Source organism: Rhinolophus sinicus, chromosome 17 (assembly GCF_057876585.1).
Source record: "Rhinolophus sinicus isolate RSI-liver-muscle chromosome 17, RSI-T2T, whole genome shotgun sequence".
Taxonomy (NCBI): domain Eukaryota; kingdom Metazoa; phylum Chordata; class Mammalia; order Chiroptera; family Rhinolophidae; genus Rhinolophus; species Rhinolophus sinicus.
Window position 1 is genome coordinate 150,188,394 of NC_142517.1, and position 22,987 is coordinate 150,211,380.

At 38.0% G+C, this 22,987-nt stretch overlaps 1 protein-coding gene across 3 annotated transcripts in view; it reads left to right on the forward strand.

Moving 5' to 3' along the window:
- Positions 1–2,255: 2,255 nt before the first annotated feature.
- DAPL1 (death associated protein like 1) overlaps positions 2,256–22,987 on the forward strand; it is a 30,446-nt gene continuing 9,714 nt past the window's right edge. For all 3 annotated transcript variants that reach the window (XR_016019601.1, XM_088793918.1, XM_019727208.3), the window contains exons 1-3: positions 2,256–2,413; positions 12,250–12,337; positions 16,116–16,176. Coding sequence is in view for 2 of the 3 variants with exons in the window: in XM_088793918.1 (XP_088650044.1) it covers positions 2,356–2,413; positions 12,250–12,337; positions 16,116–16,176 (207 nt within the window). In the remaining variant the exon portion in view is untranslated. The remainder of the gene's footprint in view (positions 2,414–12,249; positions 12,338–16,115; positions 16,177–22,987) is intronic.

Genomic DNA, 22,987 nt, shown 5'->3' on the forward strand with positions numbered 1-22,987 from the left:
GTCTTTTTGACAATAGCCATTCCAATAATAGATGTGAGATGATATTGTGGTTTTGATTTGCATTTCCCTGATGATTAGTGATGTTGAGCACCTTTTCGTGCACCAGTTGACCATCTGTATGTCTTCTTTGGAAAAATGTCTGTTCAGGTCCCCTGCTAATTTTTATCAGATTGTTCATTTTTTGCTATTGAGTTGTATGAGTTCATTATATATTTTGGATATTAACTCCTTATCAGACACATGTTTTGCAAACATTTTCTCCCATTTGATTGGTTGCCCTTTCATTTTGTTAATGGTTTCCTTTGCTGTACAGCTTTTTAGTTTAATATAGTCCTACATGTTCATTTTTGCCTTTGTTGACTTTGCATTTGGTATCTTATTGGTTTTTATTTATTTAAAAAGTAATATAAAAACTAAGAGAAGATAATAAAAACCAATAGGTAATACTCCTACCTATAGGCAGCTACCCTTAATATTTTGGAGTATTTTCATTCGTTTATTGAATAAGTAGATAATTTTATTGTATAAGTGAGGTATAATACTGGTATATACTGAGGTATAATTTGCATACAGTAAAATTCACCATTTTTATGTGATGTATATATAATGTATGATGAATGTAATCACCACCACAATCAAGATACAGAACATTTCTATCAGCCCCAAAAGGTCTCCTCCTGGTTCTTTGTGGTCAAACCACTCTCCCCACCCCTTCCTCTGGCAATCACTGATCTGATTTCTGTTCCTGTCGTATTGACTTTTCAAGAATGCCATATAAATGGAATTATACAGTAAGTAGATTTTTTAGTCTTATTTTTTTCATTTAACATAATACTTTTGAGATTTACCTCTGTTGTTGTATATATCTGTTCATTCCTTTTTATTGCTGATTACTGTTCTATTGTATGATATACCACAATCTGTTTATCCATTCTATAGTAGATGGGACTTTTGGATCATTTCTAACTCTTGGCAATTACGAATAGAACTGTCATAGACGTTTGTATACAGGTTTTTATGTTTTCATTTCTCTTGAGAAAATTACTAGTACTTGGATTGTTAGTTGTGTAGTAAGTATATGTTTAATTTTATAACTGACAAACTGACTTCCAAAGTGGCTTTACCAATTTTCATTCCCACCAACAATATATGAGTTCCAGTTGCTCTGCATCTTCACCAACATGTTGTATTTTCTTTTTTCTTTTTTTTTCTTTTTTGGTTGAGCCATTCTAATACATATGTAATGTATTTCATCATCTTTGATTTGCATTTTCCTATTGATTAATGATGCAAAGCATTTTTTTATGTGCTTATTTATTGTCAACATCTCCAGTTTTTGTTTGACTCTTTTGCTTATTTTTTAATTGAGCTGTTATTGAGTTGTAAGACTTCTTTATATAGTTTCGATGCCAATATTGATCAGAACTGTGTTCTATAAATATTTATCCCAGTTTGCAGCTGGTCTTCATTTTTTTTAACAATTTTTTTTTTTGAGGAGCAGAAGTTTTTAATTATATTGAAGAACAAAAAGATATTTCTGAGTGCCTGTCATATGCTAAATTTTGATCAGCACAGGAGATAAAGTAATGCCTAAGCTTAAAATTGTACTTTTCCTTTCAACAAAATTGCCATCTATTAGTTTCTATCCTACCTTTTCACCATCTTAGCATGAATATTTTTCACATTTTTAAATATTATTTTAAAGCATGATTTATAAATGTGTACATAATGCTCTCATAGCTATATTTTAACTTATCCAATTATCCCTCTTTATTTTGGGATGTTTTTGTTGATTCCAGTGAATACTGAATAAGAGAAAAGAAATACATGATTATCATCCTGGTGCAGATATCACTGTACACATCTCCAATTATTTTGTTAGCATAAATGCTTACAATTGCAAAGACTGGGACAAAAGCACAGCACTTTGTAATTGTCTCTTTTGAAGGACTACAGATGTCTGGAAGAAAAGATCTAGACTTCCCCTCCTTGTCATGCGGGTATATGACAAAGAGCCTGTCAGGTTGTAGGTTCAGCATATACTTGATGGATGAGTAGTTGGAGAGTAAAAGCATTCCACTGAACTTCATTCTCTCCCCTTCCTCCTGGGAAAGAAAAATACGAGTTCCCTTAACCATCTACCTTGGCTTCTCAGATGGAGGAGTAAGAAGAATGTTTTCTTCTGAGGGAAAACTTGCCGAGGAGATGCATGTTCCCAGAGAGCTAGGTGACAAGCCCTGTTGCTGCTCAGCAATGCCCTTAAGGGGCCCCGCCCCCAGCTGGTATAAAGCCAGGGTGCAGTGGGGCAGCCACAGCTGGCACTCAGCCTCCACAGCACCAGCACCGGCACACGCCATGGCAAGGGAAGTGCACGTCCTGCCCTCCCCACTGAAAGGGGGGCATCCTCCCGCAGGTAGGCTGCCCACCTGCCCTCTGTCCTGTCGCAAGCAAGGGCTTCACGGCTGCTATGGCCCATCCTTCCCCAGAGGCACCCCAACAGAGCACAGGTGCTCACCCTCCCATTGCACCTTTTAACTTCATGCAACCTGATTTCCCCCTATGTCTTTGACCTTTCCAGGCTTGTGTATAAAACCACTTGGGGATTTGTCTTGACCTGGTTGAATTGAAACCTAATTATACATAGGAATACAAGGGTTTGGGTGCTTGGGAAAGTGGGAGGGAGGGAGGTGGGACCTTTCCTTCCTGCCTGTCGGTTAGGGGTGACAACAACTACACCTGGAAGGGGATTCACTGCCATGGAACCCTCCTCCCTAGAGATTCGAGCTCTAAGACTCAGTCTCCCCTAGATGCCTGTACAGCACTTGACTTCGCAGCCAGGCAAATGAGCTTCCACATGGAAGAGAGCAACCGTAATTCTGTCTCCCACCTCCAGTGGGTTGGGCAGTGTTATCAGTGATGTAGTTTGCCTGTCAACAAGCTGAGGAGCACTTTGTAATAAGGACCGAAGCATTGGAGAGGGCGGACTGGGAAAGGCAGCTCTCAAGGTGTTTTGCAAAGCATCCACAGTTCTCTCTTTTTTTTAGTTTTAAATGTGTGCTATTTATATCAACTCTCTGGAGTATGGAATTAGTTTTATTGTACTTAACCATATGGCCATATACATCAACTAAGGCATACAGGCCTATTTTTAGCCCGTTGTATGTTCTTTCAACTGCCTGCCTTCTTTTTTTCCTTTAAGAAAGATCTCAGAAGCTTTATTGTTTTGTTGTTGTCTTTCTCCATTTGTAAAATATATTTATTGGTATAAGTCTTTGGCACCTCTAAGCCAAGTTTATTTCAGTCAACTTTGCCGTGGAGGATGAGGGCCGATACAAAGTGTGCGAGGTATGGAGAACTGACTCAGAGGGTCAGTGGGTTTCCTGGTGGACGCCCCACTGAGAAGAGTCAGAATTTTTACTACTAATTCTGAGTTTCCCGTTCTGGGCACCATGCCCGAGTCTCCTATGGCTGACTCCTGACATTTTGTATTTGTAATTCAACTTAGCAATAGCTTAATATTATCTGTACTTAAAATTAATGGCATTAGCTAATGGTCAGGAACTATATATGCAAATTATTAGAAGAGCAGTCATTATGTAGATAAAGACAAAAAACAAAAGAACACCATTCTCTTCCCAACACTTCCACCCCAGTCCTTAGTATAAAACAGTTAAGCTAAAACCTGATTTGCTAAATCACATTTATGCACAAAGAACACAGAGATAAACTTAACCAAATGAAAGTTTGAATAAAACCACCAGGAACTTTCTGTCCCCACCACTAATGATTGCTAATTACTCTGTGTACATAGCACACCATGACTCCATCAAGCATGTCGCAATGCCTCTGGCATGACAATTAATTATTATGAACTGTGACACTACAGATAAGAGGTTTGGGGTAATGAGAGTGGAGATGAAGGCAGACTTTTGCCTCCCCACTGAGAGCAAGGGAACAAAGAAGCCTCATCCTTCAGCGTGTCTCGCTACCTATTTTAAAGCTGAACCAGTTTGCTATGGTGCAAAATTTTATTTATGGAACAAAAACAATTCATCACCAGAATTCCATGAAATCTTCACCTGATTTTTTATAAGGAATAAACAGATCCATGAAAGTACAAAGCAGACGTGATAGGATGCGAAGGGTCTGACATGGCCTTTGGACCCAGACAGATCTGAGTTTAATCTCTGCTGTTATTTCACATCTCTGAGCCTCAGTTTTCTCATCTCTGAAACAGGGAGTAAGAAATGCCATTGCTATTGTAAGGTTGTTATGACAATTAAAGGAGATAGCTTATGCACGTGAATGTGAATCTCCGTAAAATGCAGGCCTAGTGAAACACATAGCTGTTGGAAAGAATTATCCTCCACAGTCGTAAGACATCAGGGTGTTTGAGGGGTGTATTAGGCACTACTGCAGTCGTCAGACCAAAAGGAAGCTGCAGTGCAGAAGATGCACATGCCTGCCCCATCATAGTTAAAAATGAAACCACTCAAAAGGCAGCCAGCTGTAACTCTTCCCCACCTACATGTGGAGTGCTTAGCGGTTTTTCTTTCCTGTATATTAATACATTGCACCTCTGTTGGCCCTGGTTATAAATTTTATGCCACACTACATTAAACATGACTACATTAAACATGAGCTGTCCTGGGATCTAGCGAGCTTAGCTTTGGATTTTCTGCTTTTTTTCATTTGCCTCACTTTTCAGTTTTATAAGAACCCCATTACACGAACAGCCAAAAAATGTGTGCATAGAAGGTGATGGAGGAAACCAACTACGTAATAAACTAGGACGAGCAGGAGTTCCTGCATGTTTCTTTTCTTTGTTCCCTGCACTTTTAAATTTGATGTAAGTCAAATTTGATTTAAATCAGAACCATCAGAGGGGCCACCACTGAACCCTCAGAGAGAATCAGTTTTCTGGCTCATTAAAGAGAGAGGGAAGTTTGGGGAGTGTATCCCCAAGTGTGAAACCATAGTTGCATAAGGACCAGCATTATTTTTAAAAAAGCAAAATAACAATAACAATAAAACAATAAAGGCTTCATTCTCTTAGCTCCAGTCTGCTCAAGTCAACTTATGGGGTTTGATCTCTGAGGTTCGAGAGAGAAATTGGGAGACCCACTACCCCAAGCATCACGGGGACAGGGGTTTGATGAATGCAAGGACAACTACCATTCTCTCAACACTCATTGTGCCCCTGGCACTGCAAAGAGCCTTGTAGACATGACAATAGCCCTGCAGACTGATGATATCCCATTAGCCTTGTTCACAGAGGAGCAAACTGAAAGTCAGCAAGGTTGAGGGACTTGCCCAAAGCCACACGGCTGGAGGGCAGTGGGGCTGCGATTTAAAAATAAAATGGGCCCCATGCCAAAGTGTTCCTGCTCTAAAGCCCTCTCTCCTTGTTCCACAACTTTCCGATGCCAGTCTTTTGGGTCTTGAATGGCAGCTTAAAATTTGCTGAAAAATCAAATGTAAATGCAAAAGAAATGTTTTGCAAACGTCTAACCTTTTGTTTAAGGCTGTCAAATTGAATATTTTATTAATATGGCAGTTGTCTTTGCAAACATCTAACCTTTTCATTAAAATCTTCAAATAAAAGTTCTAAGTCACAACGCAGAGTTTGCACAAACCTTTGTGTTGTTAGCTTTTTCACATACATTTTCCACTGATCAGCAAAGAAAAAAATAAGCTTAATTTTTCTTGCAGGACTTCCTTTATCTTGACTACCCTCTACCGAAAATTGTGCAAAATGTCCTAACTATAAATCTTAACTGGAAAATTATTACATAGCATTCTAAACTCAAGAGTATGCTTTTGAAGTTATCAACTTGAAGTCATCAACTACAAAAGAAGCCACAAAGTATAACTCTTACTCAGAGGTAGGAAAGCAAAATTTCATTTTCCCCACGTGCATTTAGGTTTTCTAATGAAACTATCCCAAAGAGTATCTCTCTTTTTCACATTTTTTTTCTCTAGTTCATTTTGCTAATTGAGAGGACCTAAAGACTTATGTAATTGTCTTCAAAGGCCAGCCAAAATGTTAAATCAATTAATATTTCACTTTGTCCAATTCCAGTTTGTCCTACAAAAGTTCAAAGGACAATATAGTCCCAAAACATGGAATTATGTAAATGATTACAAATTTAAATGAACTTAGTTACAGCAAGACTTTGAAGATGTCCTACGCATCAGACCTACCTGGCATAAGCTAAATGGGCAAGAACATGGTTGTGTTGGGTTGTAAGTGTTTATTTACAATAATTTAAATAGACCTCAGGAGACTAGTGTGAGCAGCAGAGCTTTGAACTTGACCCTCCCATCAACTGGTCCCATCTGGTTCAGTCACCCTAATGTAGTGAGAGCCTTAAGCTATATCTCAGTGTACCCATTATAGTATGGGACTATTGTCTTCTGCTTCCTTCTACTGTACATGACTGACCAAGTGAGATTACCTACCAGAACCAGTTTGATACAAGAACAGTACTCTGGAAATCCAACGTGTGGTTCACTTATGCTTCCTAAATCACTGTTAAAGCCCACAGCCCTACCAGAGAGGATTCAGACTCCTGGATGGAAGTAGGAATCTTCTGGGAGGATTTTTAATTTCCCCTCAAATGTCTCTATTTTATTGTTAAGAATGAAGGACTCCTATTTTTGTGTTCTTTTAAAATTTCTTTTGGCATTTGTCTCTCTGTTAAGTGCCTTATATTCTTTCGGATGGGAGAGAAGTGATAGGTTTTCCTTTGTAAGTAGATGGGAAGAGTTAGAATCATAGTAAGGACTTCATAATAAAGACCATCTAGTTCAACTTCTACCAATTCACCAAAATACCCCTAAGATATTCATGGCAGGTAGACTTCTTTACTTTAACACACTGAGGGACAAAGGACATACAAATGTACTAGGCAATCTACTTCACTTTGAAAAAGACAAACTGTTACATGTAGCCAGACTCTGCTTCTCTGGAATTTTCATTGTTTGGTCTTCATTCTCTCCTCTGGAGAAACATAAAATAAATGTAAATTATAATAACTACAAATATTTAAGTGCCTACCATGTACCAGGTACTTATGTCACCTCTATTCTCTAGAACAACCTGAACAATCAGTATTATTCCCTTTTGAAGGTTCCAGAAACTGAGCCCCCGTGTGGTTTAAGTATCTTGCTCAAGGTCACAGAGTTCAGGAGGGGTAGAGCTCTTGGACCCTATATAATATTTTGTCACCAAGAAACTATTTCTTCTCCCACATAACAACCTCTCAGATCTTTGAAGATGGTACCCTAAGCTCCCTTGAGTCTTTGCTTCTTCAGAAATGATCTTTCCAGATTCCCTAGTTCCTCATATGACACGACTCCCTTCTCTACTCTGGTCACTCTCCTCCGGACATTCTCTGGATTATCAGTGTCCTTTCAAAAGAGTGACACAGAGCTCTGCATTCCAGAGGTCTTCTCATTTTTCACTATTGTTTGTTTTAATGATAACAATTTGCTTCTGTAGTTGGCAATAATAATCAGTCCAGATGGAAGAAAATGTATAGAAGCAAGAGCATCAGGGAAAACAAAAGGAGCAGTAAAAACAAATAATAATTACCATATACCCTATTTTAAAAGCACTTGTCATAAGGAAAATAAAAAATACTGTTGGAAAGGATACTGAAAGCCCAAGCTCTAGCTCTCTTATTTGATTCTTCTTGATAAAAGAGACAATGATGCTGTGAAGACCACCACCCCTCACACAGGGGCACACACTCTTCAGTCTTCCCAAAAAAGTCATCACTTGATTTATTTCACCTCTGTATTCTATGGCTGTTCAGAAAGTATTTGCACATAATCACATTTCTGTTGCTGATTACTTATGAATTTAAAGGAAACCATATATGAGAATAACATTTTTCCCCCTAGACTGTGTCTGAAATTATAAAATTTTAGTGAGAGGCTTTTATAGGCAATAAAACAACTTGGTGATTCAAAATGACCAAGTAGAGTTTTTTCCATGAATGCAAGTATGGTTTCACTGTAAGACTTCAATTAGTATAATTAACTACATATCTTCTTAACATGATGAAACAATATATTTTTGAAAAAATATATACATGGCATATATATACATATATAAACATACATATGAACATATATATATATATATATAAACATATATATATATGCCTAAGTACATATTATGCTTAACAGGAAAACACTAAAAGCAATCTTAAAAATTAGGATGACAAAGACATTTACCATCACTACTATTTAAATTGTTCTGAAAGAAATAATGTAATTCTTTGCATGTTAATCATTTTTGTACCTGGAAAACCTAAGAATCAATAAAAAAAACTATTATACACAATAAGAGAATTCAGTAAGATCTGGATATAAGAGCAAGTAATATAAGGACAACAATCCGTTAGAGTTATAATTAAAGACTAAACCCCATTTATAATAGCTACAGCAACAACGAAGATAAAATGCATAGGGGATAAATCTAATAATGTGTGAGATTTATGTGAACAATTTACTGAGGGACTCAAATGAATATATAAACAATGGAAAAGTATATCATGTTTTTGAATCGAGAGCTACTAGGAATATAAAGATACAAATTTTCCTTTTAAAAAACTCTATAAATATAAAGCAGTATCCTTAAAAATAACATCAACAGTATTTTTTATAGGAAATTGACACACTGATTCTCAAGTTCATGTGGAAAAATAAATAAGAATAGTGAGTAAAATTCTGCAAAGGAAATGTGACAAAGGAGGACTAATAACACTGTCAGATATTAAAATACATTATAATACTACAATAATTTAAATAGAGTTGTAATGACATATGAATGGAACAGAGAGATTAATGGAACACAGTGGAAGTCTAGAAGTAGCCCCCCGCACACACACACAGATATATATATGCATATATATACACATACGTATACATACTTGTAATATACCTGTATATACACATTTACATATATATGAGAACTTAATATATGATAAAGATGGCATTTCAAATTAGTAAACAAAATATGGATTATTTTTGTGACTTTTATTTTATTTTTTAATTGTTAGTTTCAAAACAATGTAATAGTTAGACATTATATCCCTCACAAAGTGTTTCCCCCCTCCCCCAATCTACCATCCCTCTGACATTGTATAGAGCTGTTACAGTTCCACTGACTCTATTCCTTATGCTGTACTCCACATTCTGTGACTATATATATATATTAAATTATAATTGACATTCAGTATTATTCAGCTTCAGGTGTACTCTGAAGTGGTCTGGCATCTACACCGTCCATGAAGTGGTCTCCCTAATAAGACAATTGTCCATCGGATACCCTACAAAATCTTTACAACATTATTGATTATATTCCCCACACGGTCTTTTGTACCCCCATGGCAATCTGGTGGTTACTGCTTATGCTTTCCGATCCCCTCACCTTCTCCCTCATCCCCAGCCCCTCTCGTCTAGCAGCCCTCAGTTTTTCCTCTGTATTTCTGAGACTGTTTCTGATGAGTTTGTTCATTCTGTTCTTTAGATTCCACATATAAGTGAGATCATATGGTATTTGTCTTTCTCCGTCTGACTTATTTCACTTAGCATAATGTTCTCTAGGTCCGTCCATATCGTTGCAAATGGTAAGATTTCATTCTTCTTTATGGCCGAGTAATACTCCATTGTACAACTGTACCACAGTTTCTTAATACAATCATCTACCAATGGGCATTTCGGTTTTTTCCACGTCTTGGCTATTGTGAATAGTGCTGCAATAAACAGAGGGGTGCATAGATTTTTTTTGAATTAGTGTTTTGGATTTCTCTGGATAGATACCTGAGAGTGGAATTGCTGGGTCATAAGGTAGTTCTATTTCCAGTTTTTTGAGATACCTCCATACTGCTTTCCATAGTGGCTGCACCAATCTGCAATCCCACCAACAGTGCATGAGGGTTGCCTTTTCTCCACAATCTCACCACCACTTGTTTGTTGATTTATTGATGATAGCCATTCTGACTGGAGTGAGGTGGTATCTCATTGTGGTTTTTATTTGTTTTCCTCTGATTAGTGAGGTTGAACACTTTTTCATATGTCTGTTTGCCAAAAAGATGGATTTTTTAATATTATCAGAATAATCTTTAAAAAATCTATCATGCCTCCACATGACTTACACAGAATACATTCTAGAAGGGTCAAGGATATAACTATTATGATCAAAGATTGGTTATACAAAATTAAACCATAAAAGTTCTAGAAGGAAATAAGGAATAATGTTTATAAAACACCAGAGTGGGGATGACTCCTTAGTGATACGAAACTAATAAAAACTTGACAAAAACAGCAAATTTCTGATTGCAAAAACATCATTAACACAAAAGGTAGTAACTGGTAAAATATTTTATATTTGTGATACATCTCATAGATAAAGAGCACCTATGAATCAATAAGAAAAAGACAGGAAAAAGACTAGCAGTCCAACAGAAAAAAAAATGAACAAAGAATTTGAACAATTCATAAAAAGAAAATGGCTTCTAAAACACAGACCCAAGCTCAAGCTTTAATAAAATATAAAAATGCAAATTAAAACAATGAGATACCTTTTTTTAAACTTATTGATTGACACAATCAAACGTTTTCTAGCTCACATTGTTGCAAGGAGTAGGGGGAAATAATCCCTCTCATTGTTGCTGGTGAGATTGTAAACTGAAGCAACAACCTCCATGAAAGGACAATTTGACAAGATTTAGCAAAAGTCCAAATATACATGCTCTTAAGAACTAACAAGATCACTTCTAGGAATTTATCCCACAAGTATACTTGCACTTGTGCAAAATTATATTTATAAAACGATATTCATTGCAGCATTGTTTGTAATGACAGTGGATTAGAAACATCTGAAGTGTCTAACATCTGTGAATTGGTTAAATAAACACAGAATGTTCATATGATGAAAATACAAAGATGTTAAAAAGACACCTTTCTATATATATATTGAAATAGAACTTACTTGAAAATATATGATTTAATGAAAAATATGAACAAACAAGATGCAGAATGATGGATATCATATGCTGCCATTCAAAAAGTAACATGTAGGTATACACATTAGAATATCTGTGGATGAATACAGAGGAAACTTACAGCATTAGCAGTATCTAGGGAGATGAACCGGAGGCTGGGAAATAATGGTAGGAGGGAGACTGGAGACCTTTCATGCTTTTTGAATTGTGTGCTTTATATATGTATTATAATCAAACAAATTAAATAATCATTTTAAAAGAACAATGACAAAGTCAATTCACAAGGGCATGGAGAAATAGAACAGGCTTTCCTTATTTTTGACTTTATGGGAGCTGGTTTTAGAAAATTGCCCATCTGACATTCCCATAAAAAGAATTAACAGGTTGAAACAAATCAATGGCCATTTAGTTTTTTTTCTCATTTGAGCTTGTCAGTTTTCAGATGTGCAAATTTTCTGGGAACAGAAGAAAGTATTTGCTTTGATTTGCAATCCGAAATGGGTTGTTCCTTTTCAAAGTTGATTTCATCTGACATTGTTAAACACTTGAGTTGCTGTTAGGTCATCTGTAGCCTAATTAACACTAATTGATCTCTTGAATGGCAGGATTATTAATGCAGTTTAATTACTCATTACAATATCTGAGCTTAGCCAACATCGGAGGTGGGTATCTGGTGGGATCAGAAGCATCTCTGTTGAATAAAATGCCTGTTATCACCTCATGCCCTGACTTTTGGCTCATTCTCGGAATTTGGCTTTTGAAAGCTTTAGTTGAAAAAAAAAATGCAAGCCTTGCACAAACTTTAATCTTGTGGGAAAATAGGAGGGTCACATTGTAATTGTCAGTTGCTATCATGAAGAATGTAATTGGTTTGATAACAAGGAAAAATGGTTTTCATTGCAATACCTAAGGGAGTATGTTGTTATCGTCCTCCCCAAATCAAAGATGTAACGGGCTGCCTTTTTAACCTCAGTTCCCCTTCTTTTAACGTAAACAAGCAGACCTCTGGGTGTTTTCCCCTCCCCACCTTGTTTGCACAAAACATATTTTTTTCTTCTCTTATGTGGTTTGTGGGTAGCTTTTGTATTGTGTTGTTTTAGATAAAAGTTTAGATCTTTAAAAAATAAGTTGTAAAATTCACTTAAATCTAAATTCATACCTTGAATACCAAAGCAAGCCTTCTCTTGCTGTTCTAACCTTGATTTCTGTGTTGATGCTTATTTGTTTATAGTAAAAGCTGGAGGAATGCGAATTTCCAAAAAACAAGAAATTGGCATCTTGGAGAGACATACCAAAAAAACAGGATTAGAGAAAACAAGGTAGGAGACTGCTTAATTTCTTCTCCTTTATCAACTCAAGGAGTTTTGAGTGACCTTCCAGAAACCAGAGGCCTCCCTGTATTTTTCCACAAACCAAGGCCCCTGCGGTATTTGCTAAGCAGGGTTAGAGGTAGCCACCAAGCTGGGGTGGGCTGGGGGTCAAGATTGGGGAAGCCTGGTGCAAGGTGACTGGCTACCTACTGGAGGACTCTTTCAGGAACTCCATCACTACCCCGACCCATCCTCCTGCTCTGCGACTCCAGCCTGGCTGTCTTGTACTTAAAAAACACGATCCTAAATGCATTGAAACCTGAAGCACGTCCCTTTATCCTATTTTCACATTAGCCTTTAAAATATTCTCCCTAGGCTGCACTGTTTGCATAATATGCTTTTTGCTGAAGCAAATCTCCTAAATTAAAAATAAATGCCTTTTTGGTTGTTTTAAATTCATCACTCAATTATTTAGACACTACTAATGGACACTATACTTGGCAGAGCCAGAGGCTTATAAATACTGAGGCTGGTTTCTTCCTGCTCCTTCCACCATAACCTTGGTACTTTAAACTATCCCCAGAGCTAAGCAGAGGGCTGTGGGCTGGATGGAATAAGCAAGTGGTCCAACCACCTTATGCCTGGTTAAGGAAAATGAGTGCATTCAAAAAGAAAGAAATGTGTGGAACTGGCTCCTCCAAGTAGTGTAATGAGGGGTGCTTCAGAGACTATTAATTTCAAGATAATTTCCATAGATGAGTTGATAGGTGTTTCCAAAGGAGTCTATTAGAGAATGTTCATGGTGCCACCGTAAGAGTTAAAATGGCAACAGTCTCAGAAAGAGAATTAGGAGGGAAATAGACCTTGGAATTTATCTAGTTTTAGATCACTTTTAAAGTTTTTTTTCTGATATCTGTGAAGGAAATTTTTTGAGGATCTTTTCCACTTTAAAATAAAATACTCATTGGTGGCATTAGCAGTCAGTTTTTATTTCTCTTGATACCAGAAAATAACCATAACATGATGAAAGCAAAACTCAAGAGTGGGGCGGGAGTCACATATTATTTATCTTCTGACCTACAATCTAGGACAGTTCCTAGAATAGAGAAAGCACTCTCTCTGTAAATGATACCTGACTATTGTTGAATTGCAAGCTGGTCAATTTTGAAAGCCTATTCTGCTACTAAAATGTGTCTTAAGCACAAGCTCTGTTTATAGTGACACTTTTTTTTAAAATTAAATTTTATTGGGGTGACAATTGTTAGTAAAGTTACATAGATTTCAGGTGTACCATTCTGTATTACATCATCTATAAATCCCATTGTGTGTTCACCACCCAGAGTCAGTTCTCCTTCCATCACCATATATTTGATCCCCTTTACCCTCATCTACCACCCTCTCCCCCCTTACCCTCTGGTAACCACTAAACTATTGTCTGTGTCTATGAGTTTCTGTTTCTCATTTGTTTGTCTTGTTCTTTTGTTGTTTTTGGTTTATATACCACATATCAGTGAAAGCATATGGCTCTCTGCTTTTTCTGTCTGACTTATTTCACTTAGCATTATAGTCTCAAGATCCATCCATGTTGTCATAAATGGTCCTATTTCATTTTTTCTTACCTCCGAATAGTATTCCATTGTGTATATATACCACAACTTCTTCATCCATTCATCTATCGAAGGACATTTTGGTTGTTTCCACATCTTGGCCACCGTAAATAAAGATGCAATGAACATTGGAGCACACATGTCTTTATGGATAAATGTTTTCAGATTTTTTTGGGTAGATACCCAGGAGAGGGATTGCTGGGTCGTATGGTAATTCTATTCGTAATTTTTTGAGGAACCTCCATACTGCCTTCCATAGCGGCTGCACCAATCTGCACTCCCACCAACAGTGTATGAGGGTTCCTTTTTCTCCACAGCTTCTCCAACAAGTACTCCCTAACTCATTTTATGAGGCCAACATTACCCTGATACCAAAACCTGGTAAGGACAACACAAAAAAAGAGAACTACAGACCAATATCTCTGATGAATACAGATGCAAAAATCCTAAACAAAATTCTAGCAAATCGAATGCAACAATGCATTAAAAAGATTATTCATCACGACCAAGAAGGGTTCATCCCCGGGGCACAAGGATGGTTCAACATACGCAAATCCATCAATGTGATACATCACATAAACAAAATAAAGGACAGAAATCATATGATTATATCAATTGATACAGAAAAAGCATTTGACAAGATACAACATCCATTTATGATTAAAACACTTAATAAAATGGGTATAGAAGGAAAATACCTTAACACAATAAAGGCCATATATGACAAGCCCTCTGCTAATCTCATAATTAATGGAGAAAAACTGAAGCCCTTTGCTCTATGTTCAGGAACACGACAGGGATGTCCCCTATCACCTCTGCTTTTCAACATCGTGTTGGAAGTCCTCGCCAGAGCAATCAGGCAAGAGAAAGAAATAAAAGGCATCCAAATTGGGAATGAAGAAGTTAAATTGTCACTCTTTGCAGATGACATGATGTTATATATAAAAAACCCTAAAGACTGCACCAAAAAGCTATTACAGTGACACTTATAACATGCCCGGGCCAGGGCTCAGGAATCATAGCTTGGAAATGACCTCCTAGCTGGCAGCTAGAGGACAAGTCATGTTTCTGTGCACCTCAGAAAATGGGGACTTAATATTCATTTTAACATCAATTGAACATGCAGGACAAGGAGTTGCCTAGAGAGTAATAAACTGGCAATTGGAACCCTCTTTAAAAAAAAAAAAAAACTTAATTGTTTTCTAGTCGTCATTAAAAGATGGAAACTGAACTACTACAGAACTTAAGTAGCAAGAAATAGCTCTAGCTCTCTCTCTCTCTCTCCCTATTTACCAGAGACAGATATAAGTAGGTGGGACCTGAAACTTACAGAATTGGGAGGCCATTTTGAGAAAATAATAAAACGTTACAGATCTGAAATGGCCACGGCCCCTCCCAGGGCCTTGGAAGGAGCCTGTGCAGTGAGAGGCCCTGAAGCTCAAGCCTCGTGAGCTCCACCATCAATCCCCCTCTGCCGTTCACATGTGCTTCATGAGTGTGTGCACGGGATGTGAGTGCCTCATCTTCATGGACAAACAGCTCTCTTTACACTTCCTTGGAGAATAGCTTTTGAAAAATATATCCTAGAAAATAGATTTCTAGGCATCATCAATCTATGTCCATTTCCTAATAACTTCTATCAGCCAACACAAACCATCCAGAAAAAGAAAATACGCCAAGTGCAGAGTTTCCTATAAGAAATTGTACTGCAGGCTCAGCCCTAATTGAAATTCTTCTACAAAATAACTTGGCCTGAGAAAAGAAGCCAGACACAATAGAGTATATATTGCACAATTCATGTTATGACGTTCAAAACCAGTCCAAACTAATTTATGGGGCTTTAAGTCAGGGTAGTGGTTCTCCTTAGGGGGCAGCTGGTTAGACTCGTGTTTTAAGTTTGTGAATATCCACTAAGCTACACACTGATACTATCCTATTTGCACTGTTCTCATGTGTGCTATACTTCGATGAAAAGTTTCAAAAGCAATAATAGCAATAACTTGGCCTACAAAACTTGTGGTAGTGCACGGGCACACAGAGGCAGGAATTCTTGTCTTCTAGATATAGCCAAGCAGAGTGAAAGCTTAAAAGCCAAGTAGAGTGCCCTCTATATAAATCATTTAGCCTCGTCACTGGGAATACTTTCAGGTCCTACATGAAGTATCTTTTTATCTTCGCAGTGTCATTGCAAATGTTGCCAAAATACAGACGATGGATGCTCTGAATGACACGCTGGAGAAGGTGAGCCGTGGGTGAGGTGCGTCATGGGACGCTGCCAGTCTATGGTATTTACCCAGCAATCAGGCTGCATGGGTGAACGAGCCAATGACCACTGAGGTTTTTTCCAGCTCAGAGGTTTGATGTCCTTGTGAAAGAATCTGCTCTCAGTCCGAGGAACACAAAGAGGTCTTGGTGAGAAAAGCTGTTTCTCCCAAATTCCTAATATCTATTTAATAAATAATCTCAAAATTAAGATAGAAAATAAGGCAAGAATCATGACACTGAATTGGCAGAACTTTCCTTTGCCATCCCAAATACTTCTTAGAAATATTGGCATGTTTTTATAAAAAGGTAGCTTTGTGTATTGGGAGTTCACCAGTCTTTGGCCTTGCTCCCCACCACTGCATTCCCTAAGGAAATCCTTGATTTGAGGCGAGGTGGGCTGGTGGAGGGTTACATGGTTTGGGGCTGGAGGAAGGCTGGGCACTGGATGGGTTTATCCAGTAGTCTGTTTACAAAGGTGTTTGACCACTGTTATTTTTATTTCTATGTCTTGGATTTCTTCTAAGTAGCTCAAGGCACCAGAGAGAATGTGGTTTGATTTTTGATTTAAGAGTTTGTTTTTAAATTTTGTAGGTGAGCTGAGTGAGGGTCCTTATTTTACTTACAGAGGGCAGATGTACTGCATTTAAGGTAATGAAGAACCACTCTTTCTGCCGCTCCCACATTTATCGAAGGGAGTGGACTGAGTGTCCTTTATAGAAGGCAGACTTGCTGTTGCTGCCAATATGTGGGATCTCAAAAAGATTAGAGCAGAAACTATGCAGCTAGACCTCTGGGGCCCCATTTGGCACTGGCTCCTCCACTAATGATCTATATGACCTTGAACAAGTTATTTATCCTGTGCCTCAGATTCATCCCTTGTAAAATGGAAATAAGGAAGAGAATACATTTCATAGGGATATTGTGTGGAATAAATGAGTCTGTGTACAGGAAGCTCTTAGAACTATGCCTGGCATGGAGGAATCTGTTTGCACTCTCTGTTCTGGTTTTATGGCAGTGAAATAAAAGACGTATCTGAAGTCCATGGGATGCAAGGCAGATGGTACAAGGCAAGATCTTGATTATAGGCTATAGTTACAGCCTTCTAGTAGTGGTGGGGGCGCTTGGTTCTCTCATCAAATAGACTTCAGGTGAGGTCCTAAGTGATGCTTTGCCTTGCTGGCTTTACAAGAAGGGCAGGGATGGATGACGCCCTGACAGGGCAAGACAAGCTGCCCACTCCTGCATCTCATTCTCTTGCTCCTGCCCACTGAACGCCTCTTCCTCAGGGGCAAGAGAATGCCACAGTTGTTAAGTAGAACTGAATGGCATGTTCCTCTAGAATATATGTTACCCCAAAATAAAATATTTGGAGAGGTCAATAAAGGTTGATTTTATATTAGGTATGATGCAAGAGTCTATACTATTTTTTATAGACATATGTGCATATGTCGGTGACATAAAGGTTTTTTTTTTTTCCCTTTTAATTAAAAGTATCACTTTATTTCAATGGTAAAAAATCAAATAACAATAATAATAAGTTGCATTTGGAAATCATAAGAAAACATTGAGATGGTGTGTTATTACGAATATTGTTAATAGCAACTATACCTATTTTAAAAACGTGAACATTTAGCTCGGTGTTTACTGGAGTAGGACTGTGGCCGAGACTGCATAGGTTACTGGCTGACACAGGTTTCTGCATCAGCCATCAGGTGCCTGGGTCTTATGCTGGCTCTGTCACTCACTAGCTATATGTCCTTGCTCAGGTTTCTTCACTTTACTGTGTCTCTGTTTCCTCATCTGTAAATGCAAATGTGATGGATAGTATCCACTTCACAGAGATGTTGTGAGACTAAAATGAAGTTTTATGACATGTGCAAAGCACCTAGCACAAAACCAGACATAGTCAGTAAGTGTTAGCATCTATTCCCAGGCAAATGTCCTACAGGGTATCGTTTGGAATCCCAGGCAAAGAATAAGAAGCCAGAAAACCAAGTACCAAAATTACCACAAGTGACTACTTCTATCTTGAATATGGAAGTTGGTGGGATCCACGTATTTCCTTACAGTTAACAAAAAGTCCTCCTTGAATCCATAATTCAACCTGAAGTGTAATAGGATTTCATAGTAAAGGTCAACCTGGCATGGAAGAACCAATGCCTCTTAAAACACAGATCGGCTGATTTCAGTGGTTGTCCGGAGCTGGGGGTGGGTGGAGGGCTTGACCACAAGGTGAAAGAAAGGAATTTGGGGGGATGATGGAACGGTTCTATATCTTGATTGTGGTGGCAGTCACAAACTGTAGATACTTGTGAAAACCCGTAGAACTGTATAAGGGTACGTTTCACTGTGGACAAATTATATCTTAATTCTTTTAAATGAAAAAAATGCATAAACTATAAAGCCTCATACAACAAAATTAAGAGACATAATAGATGTAGAGATATAGATATTGATATCTGCTGATAAATTTTCATGCGCAATGCAATGATTTCACACACACACACACACACACACAGACACACAGACACACACACAAAATGTACTGTCATGAAGACCTAACTTCACACAATTGTCAGGAAGAAATACAATAAAATAGCAGAAATTAGGGTCACGTCCTCTGCATTTATTAACATTCATTCATGCCCTCAACTAGAATTATGTCTAGTTCCAAGAACCCATGCTTATTCTCATGCCAGCTGAAGAGCTTAGAGTCTAAGGCAGCAAGAGTACAGCCCAATTCATAGGCTCTCAATAACAATTTAATCATAGCAGGGAATTTCTGTCCATATGCTGTTCATCTCTGGATACCGTACTTTAAAACCAATAACCTAAGGTTTAAGATTTGGGAGATTGAAAAACAATTCACAAACGGTTGGAATTGTACAAATCTAAGTGGGAAACAGCCTAAAATTTCCCATCCCACTATTTTCCCCACTCCTCTCTGCACACAGACATCTCTCCTCACTACTTTCCTCCTTCCCTCCCTACCTTTCCAACCAGCCTTTCCCACCTCTTCCAGATCTAAATAATGAGAGAATTCGTGTTGCCTGGTGACAGGCCATATGACATGGTATTCCTGACAGAAAAGGAGTTATGTAACCCTGAAACCCTAGGCTAAAAATCTGGGGGACGTGGTCTTCGACCAAATGCCACTTACTTTTTAGAGGTTGTTTGACCTTTTAGAAGTCACGTAGCTCCTCTGAGATTTATGGTTGCTCATTTACTTAATTTTTTTAAGGCAGGGAGTGAGAATGATACTGCCAAATATATTAATTCTCTGGAAAGTTATGGAAGTTAAATTTGGCCACAGTTGTGACACTTCTCCGAACTTAAAAGTACCCAGTTAAAACATTAGTAACAGGGTTGGGTTATGGTGTGGGAGGGGTTGGAATGTTGAAGCCTAGTTAAAGTTGGGCCCACTTTTCAAATTGCCAGATGCCACTGCCAAAGTGAGTGAGATGGATGTGAAATGGAATCCTGGGGGAGAGGAAACTATCAAAGGCATCTGCACATCTAAAAAGGTTTCTCTTGTTCTGTAGATTAACATCACTGTAGGAGTAGCCTTGAGTTTCATTGACTCGAGCTGAATGTTTTGTTTTAAGCACTTTGCTTAACAGGGTGTGGAAATCTGAGTGCCCACGTTCAAGTTGGAAGTTATCACCCTAGAAAGATGAATGAAGAGCTGCCAGGCTGCAATACTACCTGACTTCAGGCTTTAAAACAAAACCTGCCGCTGATTTTCCTGCATCTAGAATTTCTTTCACAGCTCCAGTCGTAAAGACTTTCAACATACTTCTTTTGCTTTTTCTCTGAAACTAAAAATATAGGTTCTGAGGTCAGACCTACCCAAGAGGAAGGTAAATTCTCAATGTGGGAGTTTCTACTGATCTCCTTTCCAAGTTCAATATGTCGGCCCTTATGTGATAGAGCCACAGCAGGGCAGAGTCCTTACACATATACTGGCCTTGAATTCTTTCTCTTGTCCGGTTACCCTAGATTCTCTTACCCTAATGAATCAGACAGGAAACACTTTTCATTCCACAAACGCTGTCATTTTACAAAGACGAATTATAAAAAATCCAAAGCTGCCCCAAAGTTAAGATCCCAGACTGAAGCACAGCTAGTTGTAGGTTGTACTCTAGAAAGCTATTCCTACTTGTTTCTAGTTCAGACTTGAAAATAAAATCTTCCCCTCTCCATTGATACAGAATCTACAACAGAGAATTAAGGCATTTAAGGGGTTTAGTATTTTATTTACAGTTTCATCAATTTTAACGGAAGATTCTTTGTAGACTCTCCACCCCCTATAACCAGGGGGTAGATACAGGAGAAAGAGAACTTCACACTATTGTTGTATATTCAAGAGTTGCTATGAAGTCCTGTTACTGCCTTCCTCCCAACCCCCACCCCCCAAAAAAAAACCTTGAACATTTGTAATTGAATTATGGGCAGTTTCTCTAAGGCGATAAAATCTTTGCCAGAATTATTTCCCTTTCCTGCTCAATCCCGTTGATTTTTTTCCTCCTCAACTTTCCCAAACCAGTTACAAATGACCAACAGGCTCCAGGGGTAGTCTTTCATTCATATTGATCTGTGGCATTCCCCTCCTGAGAAGCAATTGAGCAGAGCTTTTAGAACCTCAGTTAAATGCCTTAATTAAGATGTAACCCCTAACCCTGTGCATTACTGGTGAGAATATAAAATGATGCATCCACCATGGAGAACAATATGGCAGTTCCTAAAAAATTAAACATAGAATTGCCACATGTATCCATTTCTGGGTATATACCCCAAATAATTGAAAGCAGAGTCTTGAACAGATATTTTGACACCAGCGTTCATAGCAGCATTATCCACAATATCAAAAGGTGTCCATTGACATATGATAAACAAAATGTGGTATATACACATGCAACAGCCCTAGAAAGGAAGGAAATTCTGACACATGCTACAATAGGAATAAACCTTGAAGACATTATGCTAAATGAAATAAGCCAGATACAAAAGGACAAATTTTGCATGATTCCACTTATATGAGATACCTAGAAGAGTCAAACTCATAGAGACAAAAGGTAGAGTGGTGGTTGCTAGAGGCTGGGGGAGGGGGGATGAGGACTTACTGTTTAATGAATACACAGTTTCAGTTTTATATGATGAAAATTCTGGAGCTGGGTGGTAGTGATGTTTGCACAACAATGTAAACATATTTAGTGCTACTAAACTATATACTTAAAAAGTTTGAAATGGTCAATTTTATATTAGGGTTTTTTTATATTAGATTTTTGCCACAATTTTTTAAGTGATCAAGAAATGTAGCCCATCAAAGTGGAGGTAACCCTGGAAATGATCAAATAATGTATTAGTGTCACATGAAGCAATAGTGTGTTCAAACGCACTGTTCTCCTTTCCCCTTTCTTTTCCCATCTCCACCCATCATCACTCTCCTGCCTTGAGAACAACAATCAACATTGTGGCTTTCTCTCTTCCGTCTCAACTTGTCATCTTACCTCATCTCACCTTGGCTAATTGCCCAGATTTCTGTTAAATCAGAATTACTTGTTCATTGCCTTTCTCACCCCCCTTTACGTTCGATTTTACGTAACTTGCCAGGTTATTCTTCCTACCTGTATGTAATCTTTTGAATGTGATTTAGAACTAACCTGAAATAATCCATCTGTTTCAGTTGACACGAAAGACACCCAGTCTGGAAGAAAACTACTGAAGTCAGTGACCTCTTAAGTTTCCTTCTAGCTCTAATGTTAAAAGAAAAACAAAACAAAACACTCTACCACACTATCAAATGCATGTCATGTGGCCTGATGATAATTGATCTGAGAAAAAAAGTCTCCAGCTCTTTTTTTCAGACTCTAAGGCAGCATTTCTGACCAATATCTCAATTGTGTTACTTCCTTTCTGCTAGAATGCCAGCCTAGACTGTCTTTGGGTTTAATTATTATATAACTTGTACCTGCTCATTGTAAAAGAACATGTTTAGAAAAATACTGATAGACAAAACAAAGAAAAAGACTAGGAATTGCCCATGATTCATCCCTCAGAGATAACCATTGTTAACACTTCAGTGTATATTCTACCAGCGTGTTTAATTTTTTAAGACCAAGAAGAAAGGACTTTCTGGAGTTAAGTGTCACATGAAAGGCAATGCTGTGTGCCTAGAGCTCAGGGACATTTGAGAAGAGGTAGAAGGCACATATGTTTTCCCTGGCTTAGGAGAGCCCAATCAAACCATAAACAACGCGATGCTTGGGGTCATGAGCAGTTTATCTCCCCTTTTATTTAATTTGAGTGTCAAGGCAAGGGCATCTAAGCCCAATACTGATAAATTAAATTCCTAGTGACCTGAGGCATCCCTTCCTTGCTCGCTAAAGAAGGTTTCCTTAGGTACCTTTCTGTTTGTATTGATCGGCTTGAAAACCAAGAACTGGAATGGACCCAAAAGGTCACTGGGTCCAAATTCTCCTCCTAGGAAAATTGTGTCTGCAGTGCTTGCAACATTGGGCATCCTTTTGATTTTTAAGCTATCCTTAAGGTAAATTCCATAAGGTCTCTTGGTTCTGTATGCAATTCCCCTTATTGTCAAATAGTCTCAATCTGTGTTAATTTAAATCTATTTGAACCTGTTTCCTCATACATGTCTTCTGTGGAGATGACTAATGAGAACTTTTGGAACCTGATGCCAGTGCCTCATTCCTCAGCCTTTTTTTTCACCAGGCTGTTTAGATTGAACCATATGAAAGGGCCAATGTCACACCATTTTTTAACCTGT